At 41.6% G+C, this 23335-nt stretch overlaps 1 protein-coding gene across 1 annotated transcript in view; it reads left to right on the top strand.

Moving 5' to 3' along the window:
* The window catches only part of DDX11 (DEAD/H-box helicase 11), a 161131-nt gene that overhangs the window by 21888 nt on the left and 115908 nt on the right, over nucleotides 1-23335 (top strand). Inside the window, exon 3 of the mRNA XM_077468971.1 lies at nucleotides 4266-4490. Within this exon, the coding sequence (XP_077325097.1) occupies nucleotides 4266-4490 (225 nt within the window). The remainder of the gene's footprint in view (nucleotides 1-4265; nucleotides 4491-23335) is intronic.

The following is a 23335-nucleotide window of genomic DNA, read 5'->3' as shown; positions in this document are numbered from 1 at the left end:
AAATATTCAAATACACACAAACATGAAAAGAATCACACAAACTACTGTGAGGAAATAACCAATGATAGTGAATAAATCCCAATCCAATAATGTGATCAGTGCGCTTCTTTAAATTTTACACTCAGAGGTTCACTATTTACCCAGTGCAACTCCAAACTGCTCACCTTTACAAATCACCCTCTATATAATCATGATGTCTATCTGGCATGGATGTCCACATGGGAATAAACCGATAATCAGGTCCCTTTACAGTTCTCCAGCTGTAACTGCGCCAATCACCTCAGAATTTTTTGAGAGCCATGTATGAGAGAAAATAACTCTATAGTGCTCATTGAATGAATGAATGAATACATGAATGGTTTTATTGTATAAAATAAAAGTTTAAAAATGCAGAAATAAAGCATATATACATATCATCGGTCCAGTTCAGGCACCTCAAAGGACAATGCAGAGACACCACTCACAGAACACTCCTCTGGCTCATATAGCATAAATCACGGAGGAGTGTGTTCTGTGTAACGAGACTGAGTCTGAATGATTTTAGTGTCCTGCACTTCTCTGGAGCAGCTCTTGAAATCCTGGCTTCGCTTTATTCCCTGGACTGCTTCCTTCAGTCTCTTTGACACTTCCAGGAGCATTGGATGCTTGTGATCCTTGAGGCATGCTGTGGCTCCCATCCTCTGACCTCCTAAGTCGCCACAGAGTTCTGTAGTGACAAGAGGTGAGGGGAAGGAAACGTGGCACTCGAAGGGGGATACCGATTTCTGACAATCCAGAATGGTTGAATGCCGAAGACCCTGATGCCAGTTGCATTGCTTAAACAGATGGGAGGTTGTGTGTATAAGGCCTCCTGCACCCTCAGCGTTTTTTACAGCTCCTGTTTTTGGCTTCAGGCATTTTTTTTATACAGGCCGTAAACTCTCCAGCATGTTATCCTATGTGTCCATCAGCAATTTTTGGCTGGGCTGTTTTCTGGCTGGAACAACCCTCCCAGTGTGTTTGAAGAGGAGTTTTTCAGCTGTAAAATCTCTGAAAAATACAGCTTTTCCTTGAGCGTTTTTGAGCCATAAGCTTTTGTGGGAGTATAGTTTTGCTAAAAATAAGCTTAAAAACGCTAATGCAAAATGCTAAAAAACTTGCTTTTTTAACACCGCCTAATAATTCTTCTTTTGCAGGGAGCTTTCTCTGTCAGAGTGACCATCGGGTTCTTGGTCGCCTCCATCCCCTCAGTTTGGCCGGTTGGCCCGCTCTAGGAAGAGTCCTGGTGGTTCCAAACTTCTTCCATTTATGGATGATGGAGGCCAATGTGCACATTATGTTTTAGGAATGTATGCCTTATACAGTGCCTTGCGAAAGTATTCGGCCCCCTTGAACTTTTCAACCTTTTGCCACATTTCAGGCTTCAAACATAAAGATATAAAATTTTTATTTTTTTGTGAAGAATCACCAACAAGTGGGACACAATTGTGAAGTGGAACGAAATCTATTGGATATTTTAAACTTTTTTAGCAAATAAAAAACTGAAAAGTGGTGCGTGCAAAATTATTCGGCTCCTTTACTTTCAGTGCAGCAAACTCACTCCAGAAGTTCAGCGAGGATCTCTGAATGATCCAATGTTGTCCTAAATGACTGATGGTGATAAATAGAATCCACCTGTGTTTAATCAAGTCTCTGTATAAATGCACCTGCTCTGTGATAGTCTCAGGGTTCTGTTGAAAGCGCAGAGAGCATCATGAAGACCAAGGAACACACCAGGCAGGTCCGCAATACTGTTGTGGAGAAGTTTAAAGCCGGATTTGGATACAAAAAGATTTCCCAAGCTTTAAACATCCCAAGGAGCACTGTGCAAGCGATCATTTTGAAATGGAAAGAGTATCAGACCACTGCAAATCTACCAAGACCTGGCCGTCCCTCTAAACTTTCAGCTCAGACAAGGAGAAGACTGATCACAGATGCAGCCAAGAGGCCCATGATCACTCTGGATGAACTGCAGAGAACTACAGCTGAGGTGGGAGAGTCTGTCCATAGGACAATAATCAGTCGTACACTGCACAAATCTGGCCTTTATGGAAGAGTGGCAAGAAGAAAGCCATTTCTCAAAGATATCCATAAAAAGTCTCATCTAAAGTTTGCCACAAGCCACCTGGGAGACACACCAAACATGTGGAAGAAGGTGCTCTGGTCAGATGAAACCAAAATCGAACTTTTTGCCCACAATGCAAAACTATATGTTTGGCGTAAAAGCAACACAGCTCATCACCCTCAACACACCATCCCCACTGTCAAACATGGTGGTGGCAGCATCATGGTTTGGGCCTGCTTTTCTTCAGCAGGGACAGGGAAGATGGTTAAAATTGAGGGGAAGATGGATGCAGCCAAATACAGGACCATTCTGGATGAAAACCTGTTGGAGTCTGCAAAAGACCTGAAACTGGGACGGAGATTTATCTTCCAACAAGACAATGATCCCAAACATACAGCAAAATCTACAAAGGAATGGTTCACAAATAAACGTATCCAGGTGTTAGAATGGCCAAGTCAAAGTCCAGACCTGAATCCAATCGAGAATCTGTGGAAAGAGCTGAAAACTGCTGTTCACAGACGCTCTCCATCCAACCTCACTGAGCTCGAGCTGTTTTGAAAGGAAGAATGGGCAAGAATTTCAGTCTCTCGATGTGCAAAACTGATAGAGACATACCCCAAGCGACTTGCAGCTGTAATCGCAGCAAAAGGTGGCTCTACAAAGTATTAACGCAAGGGGGCCGAATAATTTTGCACGCCCCACTTTTCATTTTTTTATTAGTTAAAAAAGTTTCAAAAATCCAATAGATTTCGTTCCACTTCACAATTGTGTCCCACTTGTTGGTGATTCTTCACAAAAAAATCAAAATTTTATATCTTTATGTTTGAAGCCTGAAATTTTTAACATTTCCTGTGCCTTTGTAGCTAAAACATCCCTAAAACATCAGCGATCCACCTCCTTGTTTCACAGTAGGAATGGTGTACCTTTCATCGTAGGCCTTTTTGACTCCTCTCCAAATGTAGTGTTTATGGTTGTGGCCAAAAAGTTCAGTTTTGGTCTCATCACTCCAAATTACTTTGTGCCAGAAGGTTTGAGGCTTGTCTCTGTGCTTTTTGACGTATTGCAAGTAGGATACTTTGTGGTATTTGCGTAGTAATGGCTTTCTTCTGGTGACTAGACCATGCAGCCCATCTTTCTTTAAGTGCCTCCTTATTGTGCACCTTGAAACAGCCTGTGTTTCACCTGAAGTTATTTGTGGGTTTTTCTTTTGCATCCCAAACAATTTTCCTGGCAGTTGTGGCTGAAATTTTAGTTGGTCTACCTGACCATGGTTTGGTTTCAACAGAACCCTTCATTTTCCACTTCTTGATTTAGTTTGAACACTGCTGATTGGCATTCTCAATTCCTTAGAAATCTTTTTATATCCCTTTCCTGTTTTATACAGTTCAACTACCCTTTCCTGCAGATCCTTTTGACAATTCTTTTGCTTTCCCCATGACTCAGAATCTAGAAACGTCATTACAGCACTGGATGAAAGATGTAAGGGTCTGTCAGGAGTCCAGAAACTCATTGACCTTTTACACACACACACACTCACACTACAAGCACACACACACACACACACACTACAAGCACACACACACACATTACAAGCACACACATCACAGGTGAGGATGGTTACCTTCAATAGCCATTCAAACCCCTTTGTGTCAACTTGTGTGCATGTTATCAGGCCAAACACCAGGGTATGTAAACCTTGATCAGGGTCATTTGGGTAGTTTCTAATGCCATTTTAAAAAGCGTAAACAGTTTGATAATAAATGGCTTCAGTCAAACACTAACCATAAATGAAAGGAAAGAAAAGTTTTTGTGTTTTATCATTCATATTTTCTGAAAAGTGGCCAAGAAATCATAAATTCCACCAGAGTATGTAAACGTATGAGCATATATATATATATATATATATATATATATATATATATATATATATATATATATATATATATATTTTGTTTATTTTATTTTATTTATTATAATATAAAATGTTTGGTGGGTTCTAAGTGAGATCAACAATCCTGATGCTATCTGAAGGTGGGGAATCATTTAGAGTAGCGTTTTTATCCAGCTGTTTTGTAGTAAGAAAATGAAAAGAGGAGTTTGATTGTTATGGATGGCAGGCACCACCATATTTTGTACATTGACTTTAGGATTATCTTTAACAACGTGTTCTGCACTGTTTCAGGGCAAGTCTTTGAGCCTGATTTGTGGCTCTCTTTCTTGGTTGAGAGACTTTGAAGAGAAGAAGCGTCAGGAGGAGTTACTAGCACTGTCTGTTGGGGATTCTGAAAAGAATAGAATCCAAGGGACAAATGACTCGACATCGGCAACTGCATCATCTGCAGAGCCCGACTGGATCACACAATTCCTGCACAAAAAGGAGGAGATGGACATGAAAAACAAGATAAGGGTAAGCCACCTTCACCTTTATTTGCTGGTAATAGCCAAACCTCTTCCTTCTCTTAAAGAGACCCTGTCACTAACTTAAAGCATACCTTTACTCAAAAAGTGAAGTGCCACTCATTATGCCCCCCCCCCCCCCCTCCCAGCCTGTAGCCGAGTTGCAGTTTTTTTGGGAGGAAGGGGAGGATGACGTTGTCTTGTCCTGACCCCTTTACCACCCGCAGCCTCCTGGGACACATCACACATCCCGGGAGGCTCTTTGGGCAAAGATCCTGTTTAAAAAAATTGCACAGAAAAATCTGGTATTTTTGTGTGCGTACTTGTGGAGGGTGCTGTAGAGTGTCCTTTGAGTGACAACGCTGGGGCTGCTGACATCCAAGATGGTGGCACCCAGCAGTAGTCTCTCAGGTCTTTTGGATGTCTACAGAAGGGATGCTTTTACAGATAAATTACATGACTACAAACCACATTAAATGCACATACAGTCTTCTGGGAATTTTTTTGTTGAAATGAATGGTATGGCAGCACTTTAAAGTGACCCTGTCATTACATACGTTTCAGAAACAACTGAACCTGCAAAATAAAAATGTAAATGCTTCTTTCCTGCTGCCTGTACTACTAGAGCACCTCACGACAATATACAGAAGTAGTACCTCTCTGAGCAGGCCTTTTACCGGGTGAAACGTGTTACAAAGGAATCTAGCTGTGAGTACTAGGGACCATTGGCGTTAATAAAGTGGATTTTATGTTGGTTTCTGGTTTACTAAATTTTGCTTCATTTAAACTGAGGATTGTAAGTGGAGACAAACTTGAGAGATTTTCTTGCATCTATGGTGTGAAGTCTAGTCTGACGTGCGCTTGCTTGCTTTTTGAAAATCACATATTTATTTCCTATTTTCGGTTATCTTCCCTCCTGATCCTTACTGTTGCTGCCCGCCTCTTGCAGCATTTAGCTTTCTCTGCCAATCAATCAAGCAATCCATTTTGTTTCAGTCATTATATAAAAAAAATACATATATGGCATCCCTTCATGTTTGCATGCTCAACTTGTTTGGAAGATTGCACAGCTAAAGTATTCACCACACAGGGCAACAGTGAGGAGCATGTGGGTCTAAAGGGATGCTAGAAATGTGTTCTTTTACAACCCCACGTATAAAAAAAGTTGCAATGTTGTGTAAAATCAACAAACTACAGAATGCAATACTTTGCAAACCTCATAAACCAATTTTGTATTCATAGTAGAAAATAGAAACCATATCAAATGTTTAAACTTAGAAAATGTATCATTTACAAAAAAAAAAAAAAAAAAAAAATGAAAATTGATGTTAGCAACATGTCTCAAAAAATATGAGACAGGGCAACAAAAGGCTGGTAAAGTAAGTGGTACTAACAAGGAAGAGCATCAATTAACCTAGTTCTGGTGTAATGTAAAACATGCTCCAGACCAACTCCTGATTTCCCAAACCTGTGGACAGGGGATCTTCTCCCCACACCTGATGTCACATTTTTAAAATAGTGTGGCCGTGCAGGCCTCCACCCACATGGACACTTCAAGAATTCACAGTGATCTGTGAATGAAAGCGCTACAAGTATTGTTGGCTATTGCTACCTGTAGTTCAGTGGAGTAGTTCATTCACAAGCCCTGCAGCCTGTAAAGAGTAAGCCATTATCTGAGATGAGGGCTGAAAGCTGCAGGGCTTGTCTGCAGGATCCTCACATTGTACCCCTGAGCCACTGGTCATGGGCGCAATGCTTTAGAGTTTTCAGCTTTCAAATAAAAAAATTATTGGCCTATCTTGAAATGAAAACTTTAACAAAGAAGACCCAGGACTGTTGAACAGTTAGAATCTTATATCGGGCAAGAATGGGACAACCTTCCTCTCCCAAAACTCCAGCAACTGGTCTTCTCAGTTCACAATCATTTACAGCATGTTAAAAGAAGAAGGGATACACTGTGGTAAACATGGCCCTGTCCCAACTTTTTTGAGACCTGGTGCTGCCATCAACATTTGATATGTTTTCTATTGTGAATAAAATATGGGTTAATGAGATTTGCAATTGCATTCTGTTTTATTGTAGATTTTACACAGCGTTCAAACTTTTTTAAATTGGGGTTGTATATAACACTCTTGAAAGAAGATTTGAGGCAGGGTGCATTGAAAATTACAGGAGGCTGCTGGCCCCTCCCACCAAAGAAAGAGTAGTATACAGACCCAGTGATAATGTCACGGTTGCTCAAAAGTGATTTGAATAGACCTTTAGACCTTTCTGCAGGAACCTGCACAGATGTCTTTCAAATCGCCCCCGAAGTCGGACTGCATTGCGGGTTTGAAATTGTGCCAGTTCAGCTGAACTCGCATGGTTTCTAACCCACAGTCAGTGTGAACTTCGGTTGAGACAACTGCAGGAAGTGTCAGTGGACGGTATGCATAGTTCATTCATTCACAGATCTCTGATTTCTGTGGCGGTGCAGACTGAGCCCTGCTGATTTCAAGTCTGACAGCTACTGCTGGGAAGAGGGAACTCTAGCACACTGTCATGTTACATGTTACACATAAATATGGATGTAACATACTATAAAAGGTGAAGATTGTGAAGGTGTTAGATTTTAAAACTACTATAACTTTTGGCCACCTTTTTGTGTCTGTAATACTTTGTATCGGTCACCAGGTGGTGCTGTTCTCCTTTAACAAACCTGTAAGCCTTAGAAAAGCAGGAAAAAATCTTAAATGTCAATATATTTGTGCATTAGGAAAGGATGACATAATGTAAAATTCAGGAGTCAGTGAACGTCGGCCCTAATATCAGTAGGTTCTTTTATAGCACATTCACACCTCTCTATTTACGTTAAAGTAGAGCTTCACATAAAATCAAGTGTTACGTTCATTTTACTTCTCCTTTCTCACCATAGTGGAAATTCTATATATATAAGCATTTTTAGTGCTTATTGCATTTTGCGGCTTTGCACTTCAGCCCATTTAACATGGTTTCCCATGAAGATAGATATATGATAGATGTGATACGAGCCTTAAAGTACATGTTAAAACATTAGTAAAAATATTCAGTCCAATTGCTGAAAAGAGTTACTAAAACGGCGCTAAAAATCATATTACTCCAATATCACAATGTGGGTTATTTACTAAAGGAAAATCCACTTTGCACTGCAAGTGCACTTGAATGTAAAGTCACGGTAGATCCGAGGGGGACTTGCATGGAATGCAGGTTTCCTTTCAGAAGCTGCTATCACTGCCGGATAAGACACTGGAAGGTGGTGGAGCTCAGAGCGTCACTGCAGAGCTGTCGTGCTGGACACGCCCTGACTGGTTTCGTCATCATGGACTTCAACAGACTGTTGAAGTCTATGATGACGAAACCTCTCAGGGCGTGACCAGCACAACAGCTCTGCAGTGACGCTTTGCGCTCCACCGCCCTCCAGTTTCTTATCTGGCAGTGATAGCAGTTTCCTACATTTGGTGAAGGTTACCTTTTTTTTTAGGTTTATATCACCAAGATTCTCCTGTCTAATAGTTTTACGCACATACAGTAAAGTGCAGGGGCATTTCACCAGAAATACTACTCCTGTTGAACTACAATTTATGAAGTAGTCCATTTTACTCTCTCTCAACATTTTTGGGGTTAATAAAATCTTTTACAGTAGGCTTGTATTGGTATGACCTACATCGTCTCTAAGCATCCATTGCACCAAGTTATCCCAGAGGTTTCTACTTCTACGTTATGGGGCACTCATCCAATATTTTTTTCAGGTCTTTGTCCTCTGTCAGAATAGACCAGTATTTGTTCAAAACGCTATAAATCTCACTTGATTGTGTCGAGTAATTTCCTGTACAGGTGAAATTTCTTGAGCTGTCCGTTTGGGTATACCAGTAGATGTTCTTGTTTCTTATTTTTAGCGCTATAGCTTGCCCTCCTCCTAGGTTTTTTTTTTCTGGGTAACCCCTGAATCTGTTGCATAGGACGTTTAGTCTTTTTCAAAATTCTCCACCATGGAGCAGCTCCTATTTTCCCTAATATATTGTCCCTCTGGGATCCCATTTTTTGAAGGTAGTTAGATAATGACTTTACCAGTGTAGGAACGGATTTGTGGCTGTGTATTTGTAGAGTTCCACACATATCCCTATAGATAGCAAGACTGAGGACATTTAACGTGGAACTCCAGTTTAAAAAAAAAAAAAAAACCTTTTTATTTGAAACCCCCCCCCAAAAAAACCTTTTCTATTAAATTCAGATATTGAGCAACCCTCCACTCCTTTGCCGACAATGGTTGCCCTGTGCAGCTGAATGTGGCTTCTCACAGGAACTTCTAGTACCGTTGTTGGTGTCTGCTCTAACAGCTCTGTCCCAACCCCTCCCAGCTTTGATCAGCATCATCCAGTCCGGCCTCTTCCATGATATCACATGCTTTATCATGAATGAAGATGCACAAGTGTCCTCAAATCGTGAGAGCGCTCCGGACTTTCACCCTCCACTAGCTTTTACTACTCATGCCCACCGGCCACCCTTAGAATCAGAAAGAAGAGCGATTACGATCACGTGACGGGCAGTGAATAGTACACAAAAAAGTAGAACAGCGATTTTTAGCATTTTGGAGCATATGGCTGATTTTTGGTACGTTAATGATTGTGGATTTAGCCATACAGTTTCTCTTCCACTTTGGATCTTCTTCTGTTTTGGGCTTCACTTGTGAAATACATGGATATCTCATCGTTGCAAAGGATAAACATTGTCTATGAAATGAACTCATAGCAGTATAAAATGTGTGCTGTCTCAGTTTCTCACCAGATACTACATTTTCCTCCCACCAGCCTAGAAATAGATTTGCAAATGTGTGTGCACAACAAATACTCATTGCCTTGCCTCTTTGTTTTTGAGACATTGGAAGAGATTTACTAAAACTGTGCACACAGAATCTGCTGCAGCTATGCATAGCAACCAATCAGCCTACAACTTCAGTTTGTTCAGTTAAGCTTTTGCAATAAAGGCTGGTTCAAATTGGTGCGACATGAGCTCCGACTTTGAGAGCACGTCGAATGACATGTAAAAATCAATGTTTCCATACGAGAGCCATCTTAACCGGTCCAAATTGTGTCAGTCTGACTTTGGAAAAGGTTCCTGCACTACTTTGGTCTGACTGTGCAATTTCAATGATTATGAAAATGGTGAGGAATCAGCCCAGAACTACACGAGAGAATCTTGTCAATGATCTCAAGGCAGCTGGGGCCATAGTCACCAAAAAAACAATTTATTACACGCTACAAGGTGAAGGATTGAAATCCGGCAGCACCCGCAAAGTCCCCCTGCTCAAGAAATCACATGAACATGCCTGTCTGAAATTTGATAATGAACATATGAATGATTCAGAGGAGAACGGCTGAAAGTGTAGTGGTCAGATGAGACCGAAATCGAGTTCTTTGGCTTCAACTCAACTTGCTGTGTTTGGAGGAGGAGGAATGCTGCCTATGACCCCCAAGAACAACATCTTCACCATCAAATATGGAGGTGGAAACATTATGTTTTGGGGGTGTTTTTTTCTGCTAAGGGGACAGGGCAACTTCACCGCATCAAAGAGACGATGGACAGGACCATGTACCGTCAAATCTTTGGGGAGAGCCTCCTTCCCTCAGTCAGGGCATTGAAAACGGGTCATGGATGGGTATTCCAGCATGACAAAGACACAAAATGGCTCAAGAAGAAGCACATTAAAGCGAGAGACCCACGAAAAAACTATTTTAAAAGTCAGCAGCTGCAGTATTTGTAGCTGCTGACTTTTAAAATAGTTTTAAAAAAATAAGGATACTTAACTGTAACAGGGTCCAGCGATGTTGGCACCCGAGACCGAATCGTCCCTCGGATGCTGCCGCTGCCATCTTCGGTATGGGAACCAGGAAATGAAGCCTTGTGGCTTCACTTCCCGATTCCATACTGAGCATAGGCGAGTCGCGCATCACAATTTAAATGGTCCATCCTGTCTCTGGGACCCGTGTGTGTCAAAGCAGACCGCGCGCCGGGACGGGAAGAGGCATAGACTCCCGTGGGAGTCTATGTCTGGAAGCAGCCTAGTTCCCGGAGCGGCCTAGCCAGTCTCCAGACCTTAATCCCATAGAAAATATGTGAAGGGAGCTAAATCCCTCCGGAGATGTGTGCAAACCTGGTGGCCAACTACAAGAAACATCTGACCTCTGTGATTGCCAACAAGGGTTTTGCCACCAAGTACTAAGTCTTGTTTTTTGCGAATGGGTCAAATACTTATTTCACTCATTAAAATGCAAATCAATTAATAATAACTTTTTTGAAATGCGTTTTTATGGATATTTCTGTTATTCTGCTTCTCAATCTTAAAATAAAACTACCAAGAAAATGATAGACTGATCATTTCTTTGTCAGTAGGCAAACCTACAAAATCAGCAGGGGATCAAATACTTTTTTCCCTCACTGTGGGTTATTCAATCTCTTTACAAAAGCTCTGGAATCTTCTATACAAGATTTTCACAAATGGTCCAAGAATGTTGTCCACAAATTTTCTGTTGCTCCCTATAAGATTTTGATTTTGAGATACTACAAGCTGGCCTTAAGTTTCCTATCTGTTATGCAGCTTAGGAAGTGTCGGGGGCATCGAGTGGGTTACCAGAACCCACGGCAAGGCAATCCCAAATCCTCGTGCTACAACACCCCATCCCACATTATCCTTGTCAGAGTTGAGGGGGAGCCTATACTTTCTATACTTTCTCAGCTCTCACGTATTATTATTACAGGCAGCCAGAAAAATGCTGTCTGCTGCAGGGGTTGAGATCACATTGCTGGGGAACCCGGGGCGTCCTGAAGAAGATGCAGGGCAGGTGGCTTGGGTGGCCAGCACTAGTGTGCCTCTGCCCAGATCTTTATTTTTTTTTTCCAGGGCAAGTGCCCCTGTGGCCCTTCCTACGCTACGCCACTGGAAAGTGCAAAAAATTTTGCTGTTGTTTGGATTTCTGTTTCACAAAATTTGAATTACTCTTAATATGATACATGATACGAATTTCAAATTTTACATTTCTTTTTTTTTTTTTTTAAAGGATACCTTCTACACCTGAAACATACTTTTTTCTTTTTTTTTTCGAGTTCTTGGGCTACGTGAAAAGACACTAAAAATGTAATGCGGTAAACTGAAGGTGTCTGAATTTCAATAATGCAGCCAGTACAGAATTATTTTTTGATAAAGTCTTTGAATGATAAACTTGAATAAAACAAAAGAATTATAATAATAAAAACTTTCTAATGCCAGACAGCCTTACCTTATAACATTTCTGCTTTATTTAGGGAACCTGTCAGGACTGTTATGTGGAGACTGTAATTGACTTGTTTTCAAACGCACCAGACCTGTCATGGCCACACTTGCTTCACTGGTTAAAGTAAATCTGTCACTAACTTTACAAGTTTGCATAAATAAATTTTAATGCATTCCCAACATGCCAAAATATATATCAGCAGTGCTTCACTTTTATCAATAAAAATCCAGAGCTCCAGACAGCGCATTTTGCCTAGGCTGAAATTATGGCATCAGTCTGCTGCAGGGATGCGGTAGACTGCAAAATTGCAGTCTACCGCATCCTAATCATTAGATTACACCCCCCCCCCCCCCAAAACCATTAGACTGCAAAATTGGAACTTTGTAGCAAGTCTCAAGGTGAATGACTGACTGCAGCAGGGGCTAATCTGTGTTAGACATTTGTGAGCACAGAGATTTGCATGATTGTCATTTCTAAGCTGCCATCTCAGTCCAGTAGATGGTGATCCTAGATGATGCCTGAACAAAGATGACTCCGTGCTTCTGGAGATAAAAGCAGATGAAGGCATTGTCAGAAAGGAGTACGGTGATCTTTGTAACCAGTAATTTAAATACCTTTTTGAGTGTTACACATTATTCAGCACTTATCTGGAAAAGATATTTAACATACTTGGTCCACTTTAATGAGATCAGGAATTGAAATATGTATGCGGGTTAGGAGTTATGAGTTCAGTGCCTCTGTGCTTGTTCTCAGCACTAACTCATAAAGTAAAGCCCAAAGCCTGCATGTTAAAGACTAGTTGGCAGTTTCTGTTCCCATATTTCTATTCTGACAGGTGCCCTTTATAGGGGGAGCGAGTTAAAAAGCGGCTGCATGTAAATTGGAACATCTGTCTTTTGACTTCTGTCGCGTTTTAGCTCTTCTTTCGATATTCTCTTCCCTTTCTGCCAGAGGGGGTCTCTGTTATAAAGTGTTTCAGACCCCTGATGCTGAAAATGTTGAATAATGCATCTTTAATGGCAAAGTTCCACTTTTTCCCCAATCTATTTTTAATAGTGCGCACACTTTATCACTCTCATTACTAGAGTTCAGTCTTGCCTTCAGCTGGGGAAGTGGTTTTCTAGAACTCATACATTTTAACTTGTAAAAACTGCAAACTCTTTAAAAAGTAAATGTTGCCTGAAACCAACTGCAAACCGTCTAGAGATTTTAGAGTGTAGTTTGAACTTCAAAATGAAACCCCTTGTACTGATTAAGAATTGGAGATATGTAAGAGGGGCAGTCCACCCAAAATGGTTATTCTATCACCTGAGGGTTCTCATGGCGGTTGGGGTGGGATTGGTGGGATTCTACATTGTATGTTTTGAAGAACACAAAGCTGGAACACTGCAAGGTTGGTGGGGAAAAAAAGCTTGGTACTTTGACCAGAGGATTACGTCACTGGTGTTACCAGGCTTTACAAGATGCCACCAATTTTTCACTGTTATCTGAAATGCAGTGCCTTGAAAAAGTATTCATACCCATTGAAATTTTCCACATTTTGTCATGTTACAACCAAAACCGTAAATGTATTTTATTGGGATTTTATGTGATGGGCCAACACAAAACGGCACATGTCGAAGTGTAAGGAAATTGATTAATGGTTTTCAATTGGTTTTTACAAATAAATATGTGAAAAGCGTGGCGTGCATTTATTGTCTGCCCCCCTGAGTCAATACTTTTGTAGAAGCACCTGTTGCTGCAGTTACAGCTCTGGCTGTATGTTTAGGCCATTGTCCTGCTGGAAGGTGAACCTCCGCCCCAGTCTCAAGTCTTTTACAGACTCTAAAGCCCAATACCCACGATCAGAAATTCTCCCAGCAAAAGTTGGATATGAGCTTTTGGTCAGAAATTCGGACGGTGTGTATGCTCCATCAGAATTTTGTTGCCAGAATTCCAGCCAGCAAAAGATTGAGAGCAGGTTCTATGTTTTTTTTGGTCGGAAAAAGTTCTGATCGTTTGTACAAATTCCGCCGCACAAAATTCCTACGCATGCTCGGAAGCATTGAACTTAATTTTCTCGGCTCGTCGTAGTGTTGTACGTCACCGCGTTCTTGACGGTCCAAAGTTCAAAGACCGTGTGTATGCAAGCCAAGCTTGAGCGGAATTCCATCGGAATAAACATCCACGTTTTTTCCATCGGAAAATCCGAGCGTGTGTACGGGGCATTCTTCCAAGATTGCCCTGTATTTGGCTCAATCCATCAACTCTGACCAGCTTTCTTGTTCCTGCTGAAGAAAAGCATCCCCACAACATGATGCTGCCACCACCATGTTACACAATAGCGATGGTGTGTTCAGGGTGATGGGCAGTGTTAGTTTTCCACCACACATAGCATTTTGCTTTTAGGCCAAAAAGTTCTCCTCTGACCAGAGCACCTTCTTCTACATGTTTGCGGTGTTGCCCCCACATGGCTTCTTGCAAACTGCAAATGGGACTTTTTGTGGCTTTCTTTTGAACAATGTCTTCTTGCTACTCTTCCATAAAGGCCAGATTTGTGGACTGCAAGACTAATAGTTGTCCTGTGGACAGATTCTCCCACCTGAGCTGTGGATCTCTGCATCTCCTCCAGAGTTACCATGGCTGCTTCTCTGATTAATTCTCTCCTCGCCCAGCCTGTCACTTTAAGTGGACGGCCATGTCTTGGTAGATTTGCAGTTGTGCCATACTCTTTCCATTTTTGAACAATGGATTAAACAGTGCTCCGATAGATGTTCAAAGCTTGGGATATTTTTTTTAGAACCTAACCTGCTTTAAACTTCTCCACAACTTTATTCCTGACATGTCTGGTGTGTCCATTGGCCTTCATGATGCTATTTGTTCACTACGGTTCTCTAACAAACCTCTGAGGGCTTCACAGAACTTCACAGAACTGTTGTATTTATAATGAGATTAAATTACACACATTTATTAATTAGGTGACTTCTGAAGGCAATTGGTTCCACTAGATTTTAGTTAGGGGTATCAGTAAAGAGGGCTGAGTAAAAGTCCACGCTACACTCAGATATTTATTTGGAAAAAAAATTGAAAACAGTTGATCATTTTCCTTCCACTTCATAATTATGTGCTACTTTGTGTTGGTCTATCACATAAAATCCCAATAAAATACATTTTTGGTTGTAACATGAAAAAATGTGAAAAATGTCAAGGGGTATGAATACTTTTTCAAGGCACTGTATCATTCTTAGGTGGACAGACCTGTGCTTTGTCCATTTACACCCCAACTTGTGGCCTACCAGCCTTCTATGTGCTGCCGGCATCGTCTTCAGCTGTGCTGACTTCTTTGTGGACAGGTTCACACTGGTGCGACAAATGCTCCGACATTGGGAGCTCATGTCACATGGCGTGTGAAAATCGGTGTTTCCCTATGGGAGCCGTCCTAACTGTTCCGACACAAGTTGGTCCGACTTTGAAAATGCTCCTTGCACTACTTTGGTCCGACTTTGATCCTACTTCAGCTCATTGAATATCATTGAATTTGGATCAAAGTCAAATCGCTGTCTTGCTTGATCCAACTTTGACATACGACTTGTGCTCTGATCTTGAGGGGGAACTCCATGCCAAATTTTAAATAAAAAAGCGGCATGGGTTCCCCCTCCAAGAGCATACCAGGTCCTTCGGTCTGATATGGATTTTAACCTGAACCGTACCAGGCCGCATGCCCTCAACATGGGGGGTGGGTGCTTTGGGGCAGGAGTTTGCACTGCGGCCCCCCACCCCAAAGCACCTTGTGCCCATGTTGATGAGGAAAGGGGACTCTTCCTGACAACCCTGGCCATTGGTTGTCATGGTCTGCGGGCTAGGGGCTTATCAGAATCCGGGAGCCCCCTTTAATAAGAAGGACCCCAGATCCTGACCCCCCCCCCCCCCACCTTATGTGAATGAGTAGGGGGTACATTGTCCATCTAAGTCCGTCAAGTTCAAGCAAAAAAAAAAAAAAATCTAATCCCAACAAACCTATACCCACAGTTGATCCAGAGGAAGGCAAAAAACCCTAGCAAAGCATGCTCCAATTTGCTACAGCAGGGGAAATAAATTCCTTCCTGATCCCCCGAGAGGCAATCAGATTTTCGCTGGATGAATTTTACCTATAAATGTTATTACCCAATTATATTGTGTAGATTTAGGAAAGAATCCAGGCCTTTTTTTTAAAGCAATCTACTGACCTTGCCAGAACCACTTCTGGAGGGAGTCTATTCCACATTTTCACAGCTCTTACTGTGAAGAAACCTTTCCATATTTAGAGATTAAAACATTTTTCCTCTAGACGTAAAGAGTGCCCCCTAGTCCTCTGTGATGACCTTAAAGTGAATAACTCAACACCAAGTTCACAAAATGGACACTTATGTATTTGTACATGTTGATAATATCCCCCCTCCTTTAATCTCCTCTTCCCAAGAGGGAATAGATTTAGTTCCTCTAATCTTTTCTTATAGCTGAGCTCCTCCATGCCTCTTATCAGTTTGGTTGCTCTTCTCTGCACTTTCTCCAGTTCCCTGATTATCCTTTTTGAGAACTGGTGCCCAAAACTGAACTGCATATTCCAGGTGAGGTCTTACTAATGATTTGTACAGGGGCAAAATTCTCTCTCTCTCTCTGGAGTCCATACCTCTCCTAATACATGAAAGGACTTTGCTCTCTTTGGAAACCGCAGCTAGACATTGAATGCTATTATTGAGCTTATGATCTACCAAAACCCCCAGATCCTTCTCCACCATTGATTCCCCCAGTGGTGCTGCCCCAGTATGTATGATGCATGCATATTCTTAGTCCCCAAGTGCATAACTTTACATTTATCAACATTAAACTTAATTTGCCACATAGTTGCCCAATTAGACAGAGCATTGAATTTGGCTTGTAAATTGGAGACATCCTGTAAGGACGTTATTCCACTGCATAGCTTGGTGTCATCTGCAAAGACAGAAATTTTACTTTTAATCCCAGACCCAATATCATTTAAAAGTAAAGTAAGGGTCCCAGCACTGAACCTTGGGGTACACCACTGATAACCTTAGACCATTCAGAGTACGGGTCATTAACCACTACTCTCTGAATTCTGTCTTTTAGCCAGTTTTTTTTTTTCCCCCTTTTAAAATAAAAATAGATTTCGGATATAACTTTATTTCTTTATCATAAAATGTATAACTTATTTAATCTCCCTTCCTATTATAATTATTTACCCTCTGCCCAACTCCCCATCACCCCCCCCCCCCAACCCCACCATGTCAGTAGTGTTCCTCTTCTAAATATCTTCCTCTAATACCTATCTTTTTGATCTCAGCTGTGCTACATAGCTCCATTCCTGTTTAACCACTTCAGCTCCGGACCAATAAATACCTTAAGGACCAGAGGTCTTTTTGCAATTTCGCACTGCGCTGCTTTAACTGGTAATTGCGCGGTCATGCAATATTGCACCCAAACGAAATTTGCGTCCTTTTCTTCCCACAAATAGAGCTTTCTTTTGATGGTATTTGATTGCCTCTGCGATTTTTTTTTTTTGCGATATAAATGGAAAAAGAGCGAAAATTTCGAAAAAAAAAAAGATATTTTCTTCTTTTTGTTATAAGAAAAATCGAATAAACTAAATTTTAGTCATACATTGAGGGCAAAATTTATTCAGCCACATGTCTTTAGTAAAAAAAATGTCAATAAGCGTATATTTTTTGGTTTGCGCAAAAGTTATAGCGTCTACAAACTAGAGTACATTTTCTGGAATTTACACAGCTTTTAATTTATGACTGCCGATCTCATTTCTTGAGGTGCTAAAATGGCAGGGCAGTACAAATCCCCCCCAAATGACCCCATTTTGGAAAGTAGACACCCCAAGGAAATTGCTGATGGGTATGTTGAGCCCATTGAATATTTATTTTTTTTGTCCTAAGGGATTGAATAATGACAAAAAAAAAAAAAAAATTTTTTTTTACAAAAAGTTGTCACTAAATGATATATTGCTCACACATGCCATGGTTATATGTGGAATTGCACCCCAAAATATATTCCGCTACTTCTCCCGAGTACGGGGATACCACGTGTGGGACTTTTTGGGAGTCTAGTCGCGCACGGCACCCCGAAAACCAATCACCACCTTCAAGATTTCTAAGGGTGCAAATTTTTGATTTAACTCCTCACTACCTATCACAGTTTTGAAGGCCATAAAATGCCAAAATAGCACAAAACCCCCCAAAATGACCCCATTTTGGAAAGTAGACACCCCAAGCTATTTACTGAGAGGCATGTTGAGTCCATGGAATATTTTATATTTTGCCACAAGTTGCGGGAATATTACAAACTTTTTTTTTTTTGCACCAAGTTGTCACTAAATGATATATTGCTCACACATGCTATGGGCATATGTGAAATGACACCCCAAAATACATTCTGCTGCTTCTCCTGAGTACGGGGATACCACATGTGTGGGACTTTTTGGGAGCCTAGCCACGTACGGGACCCCGAAAACCAAGCACTGCCTTCCGGATTTGAATATAAAATGCTACCAAAAAACCTGTTAGCGATGGCAGGGATCAGGCCTGACTCTGCGATCGCTGCAGTTATGTGTTTTGTAAGTGACAGTGATCGATCGATACTGCACTTGGGTGGGCTGGGCAGAGGGGCAAAACGCAGGTGCCAGCAGGTATTTGGGCTGATCCCGCTAACAATGCGTTTTTTTGGAACCCTAAACTGCTGGGGACGCTAGTATAGATCTGATCAGATCAGATATTGATCTGTTCAGATTCTATACCACTACGGGAGGTTTATGCTTTGCATGTGGGTGTTAGCGGTACTGGCACTAACCTAGCGCTGCCTGGGGCGACGCAGACCCTGACCCTAAAACCTAATTGATATCACCCGCCCGGGTGATCAGGGGGTTAAACCTTTATTGGGTAATAAATGGTGGGTGCCCTGATGCTATAAAAAACAAACTAACCAGAGTCACCCGTAACACTTATACGGTGATCAGTGGTGAAAGGGTTAACTAGGAGCAATCAGGGGGTTCAAATTTTTATTAGGTAGTATATGGGGGTCCCTGGCGCTATATAAAAACCTGACGGGGAACCTAAATAACTAACTGGCTAACCAGCGTCACCAGTGACACTTATACTGTGATCGCTGGTGAAAGGGGGTGAAAGGGTTAACTAGCAGCAATCAGGGGGTTAAAACCATTATTGGGTAGTATATCGGGGTACCTAGCGCTATAAAAACCTGGCGGTGAACCTAAAAAAATAACTAGCTACCTAGCGACACTAGCGACACTGATGCAGCGTTCAGAAAAATTATCGCTTAGTGACACTGGCAAAAGGGGGTGAAAGGGTTAACTAGCGGAAATCAGGGGGTTAAAACCATTATTGGGTAGTATATCGGGGTACCTAGCGCTATAAAAACCTGGCGGTGAACCTAAAAAAAAACTAGCTACCTAGCGACTGTAGCGACACTAATGCAGCGATCAGAAAAACGATCGCTTAGTGACACTGGCAAAAGGGGGTGAAAGGGTTAACTAGCGGCAATCAGGGGGTTAAACCCATTATTGGGTAGTATATCGGGGTACCTAGCGATATAAAAACCTGGCGGTGAACCTAAAAAAATAACTAGCTACCTAGCGACACATGCAGCGATCAGAAAAATGATCGCTTAGTGACACTGGCAAAAGGGGGTGAAAGGGTTAACTCTAGGGGCAATCAGGGGGTTAAATCTTTATTGGGGGGTGATAGGGGGCTACCCTGGACCTAACACTAACTGTCCTGACAGTTTTTACTGTCACAACTGACACTGAATGCATTGATCAGTAAAGAAATGATCAATGCAATCAGTGACACTGTGACTGGGGGGGGAGGGGGGGCGATCGGGGGGGGGGTTTGTGTGCCTGTGTGTACCTACATGTCAGTGTAGTGTTGGTGCACACTTACTTTTACTCTTCTCCTCGTAGTCCGGTCAAAAAGACCGCCCCGAGGAGAATGACATCACTTCCTCCTTCCTGTGTAAACAATACACAGGGAAGGAAGCTTCTCATTGGCCAGGAGCGATCCAGAGGGGGTGGCCGAAAACCAACGGCCATCCCCTCATCACGGAGCGCTCCTGGACCGAATCGGACTGCCGTAACCAGCGGGAGGGGGTCCGATCGGACCCCCCACCCGCTGGAAGGCAATCACGTAGATGTACGTGATTCTGCCTGCCTGTGCCATTGTGCTGACGTACATTGGCAATACGGCGGTCCTGAAGTGGTTAAACTCTTTCCATCCTTTCCATTTTCTTTCGAATGCTGCTCTTTCATCTTCATCATTCATGCATAAACTTTCGCAATTAAATATTGCCTCTACCGCGTCTACCCATTCCCATATCGTTGGGCATTCGGCCTCATACCACTTCCTGGGAATCAATTTTTTTGCGGCGTTTAGGAGATGTGGAATAATTGTATCTTGGTATTGTTTAACTCCCCCCTCAGTCCCATGAAAAAGCACTATCCAGGGATCCGGTTTTATGGTTGTTTGAGTTATTTCCTTTATCCTTTGAAGGATCTCGTCCCAATATGTCTTAATTTTTGCACATCCCCACCATAGGTATGTCATTGTTCCTATAGCTTTACATCCACGCCAACACTCAGCCGTTGTTCCTTGTTGGTATTTCACCATTTTATCTGGAGTATTGTACCACCGAGAGATGAGTTTATAATTCATCTCGGCTGTCTTATTATCTATTGCCGAACTATGTGTTATTTTCAGTATTTTGTTTATCGTCTCTTTATCTTTTTGTGACCCTAATTCCTGTTCCCATTTTTTTATATATGGTGGTATCTCCCTCTGGCTGGCCAGTATCAACAGCTCATATAGCCTTGATATTGTGCCCTTAGTTCTGTCTGCCTTGCAGAGTTGCTCTAACCCCGTGAATTCATTTTCAACTCTAATTGGCTGAGGCAGTCTTTGTATAAAATGTACCAGTTGGAGATATCGCCATCTATCATTCACCATAAATCCAGTGTGTACTAATTCTTCCAGTGGAATAAGTTTCCCGTTTTTTAATTATATCATTTAATTGTGACCCTTCTTTTTTAATCCAGTTCCCGCCTATCTCCCTTTTTACCTGGGGGAAAGTATTCATTATCTTTTAAAGCTATCATCGGTGAGTTATAGTGTCCATTTAATCTTTTATATACCCCATCCCAAATCTTAAGTACAATCCGTGTCAACTCATTTTTGTTTATATCCAGTGCCCTATATTTCGGGGGATTCCATATTATCTCCCTAAGTTGTACCTTGCTATATATACATTCAAGATTCACCCACCTTTTTTCATTCCTTTTTTTCCCTTACCCATTCGACTATTCTACACAATAAGGCTGCTTGGTAATAATAGTACAGATCAGGGACAGCCAGTCCCCCTTTCCTTTTCTCCTGTTTTAATACCCTATGGGAGTTTTAGCCAGTTTTCTATACATTTCCAATTGTTTTTTTACCAAGCAGGAATTATAGTTCTGCAACAGCTGGAGTGCCGCCAGTTTGAGACCCCTGCTGTAGATTTTACCTTACACATGAGCCTTGTGTGGGGAACTGTGTCAAACGCTTTTGCAAAGTCCAGGTATACCACATCCACTCCTATGTCCAAGGTTTTACTTACCACCTCATAAAAAGAAATCAGGGTTTGACAACTTCTGTCTTTCATGAATCCATGCTGTTTGTTGCTTAAAATATTTTTTTACAACAAGAACTCGTCTATGTGGTCTTTTATTTAACTCTCCAGTATCTTCCCGACTATAGAAGTTAAACAGGTCTATAGTTACTTGGTAAAGGCCTTTTGAGCCACTGTGGATCATGTGGGGCTGTTTCAATACCACCCCCATTATGGACATGAGCTCCCCCGTGCTCCTTTGTATACAGAGAGCTGAAGAATCTATTTAATACATTTGCCTTCTCTTTGTCCCCAGTCACCCACTCTAGATTCTTTTTGTAAAGGGCCTACATGCTCAGACCTGACCTTTTTACTATTAATACAATTGAAGATTTTTTTGGGGTTTGTCCTATCTTTTCTTTGTCGTTCTTATTGAAATTTTGCATCCTTGATTTTTTTTTTTTACATATTCTGTTATCTTCTTTGTAACACTTTAAACAATGATAGCATTCCCTCATTTTTATATTTTTTTAAAAGCTTTTTTTACTATTTATAGCTATTTTAACCTTGGCCGTGAGCCACATACAGTGCCTTGCGAAAGTATTCGGCCCCCTTGAACTTTTCAACCTTTTGCCACATTTCAGGCTTCAAACATAAAGATATAACATTTTTTTTTTGTGAAGAATCACCAACAAGTGGGACACAATTGTGAAGTGGAACGAAATCTATTGGATTTTTGAAACTTTTTTAACTAATAAAAAAATGAAAAGTGGGGTGTGCAAAATTATTCGGCCCCCCTTGCGTTAATACTTTGTAGAGCCACCTTTTGCTGCGATTACAGCTGCAAGTCGCTTGGGGTATGTCTCTATCAGTTTTGCACATCGAGAGACTGAAATTCTTGCCCATTCTTCCTTGCAAAACAGCTCGAGCTCAGTGAGGTTGGATGGAGAGCATTTGTGAACAGCAGTTTTCAGCTCTTTCCACAGATTCTCGATTGGATTCAGGTCTGGACTTTGACTTGACCATTCTAACACCTGGATACGTATATTTGTGAACCATTCCTTTGTAGATTTTGCTGTATGTTTGGGATCATTGTCTTTTTGGAAGATAAATCTCCGTCCCAGTTTCAGGTCTTTTGCAGACTCCAACAGGTTTTCATCCAGAATGGTCCTGTATTTGGCTGCATCCATCTTCCCCTCAATTTTAACCATCTTCCCTGTCCCTGCTGAAGAAAAGCAGGCCCAAACCATGATGCTGCCACCACCATGTTTGACAGTGGGGATGGTGTGTTGAGGGTGATGAGCTGTGTTGCTTTTACGCCAAACGTATCGCTTTGCATTGTGGGCAAAAAGTTTGATTTTGGTTTCATCTGACCAGAGCACCTTCTTCCACATGTTTGGTGTGTCTCCCAGGTGGCTTGTGGCAAACTTTAGACGAGACTTTTTATGGATATCTTTGAGAAATGGCTTTCTTCTTGCCACTCTTCCATAAAGGCCAGATTTGTGCAGTGTACAACTGATTGTTGTCCTATGGACAGACTCTCCCACCTCAGCTGTAGTTCTCTGCAGTTCATCCAGAGTGATCATGGGCCTCTTGGCTGCATCTCTGATCAGTCTTCTCCTTTTTCTGAGCTGAAAGTTTAGAGGGACGGCCAGGTCTTGGTAGATTTGCAGTGGTCTGATACTCTATCCATTTCAAAATGATTGCTTGCACAATGCTCCTTGGGATGTTTAAAGCTTGGGAAATCTTTTTGTATCCAAATCCGGCTTTAAACTTCTCCACAACCGTATTACGGACCTGCCTGGTGTGTTCCTTGGTCTTCATGATGCTCTCTGCGCTTTCAACAGAACCCTGAGACTATCACAGAGCAGGTGCATTTATACAGAGACTTGATTACACACAGGTGGATTCTATTTATCACCATCAGTCATTT

The sequence above is a fragment of the Lithobates pipiens genome, unplaced genomic scaffold (assembly GCF_037356315.1).
Source record: "Lithobates pipiens isolate NorthernLeopardFrog02 unplaced genomic scaffold, aLitPip1_a1.2 Scaffold_8, whole genome shotgun sequence".
NCBI lineage: Eukaryota > Metazoa > Chordata > Amphibia > Anura > Ranidae > Lithobates > Lithobates pipiens.
The sequence above is the reverse complement of the archived record's forward strand: the minus strand, read 5'-3'. Positions and strand labels throughout refer to the sequence as shown.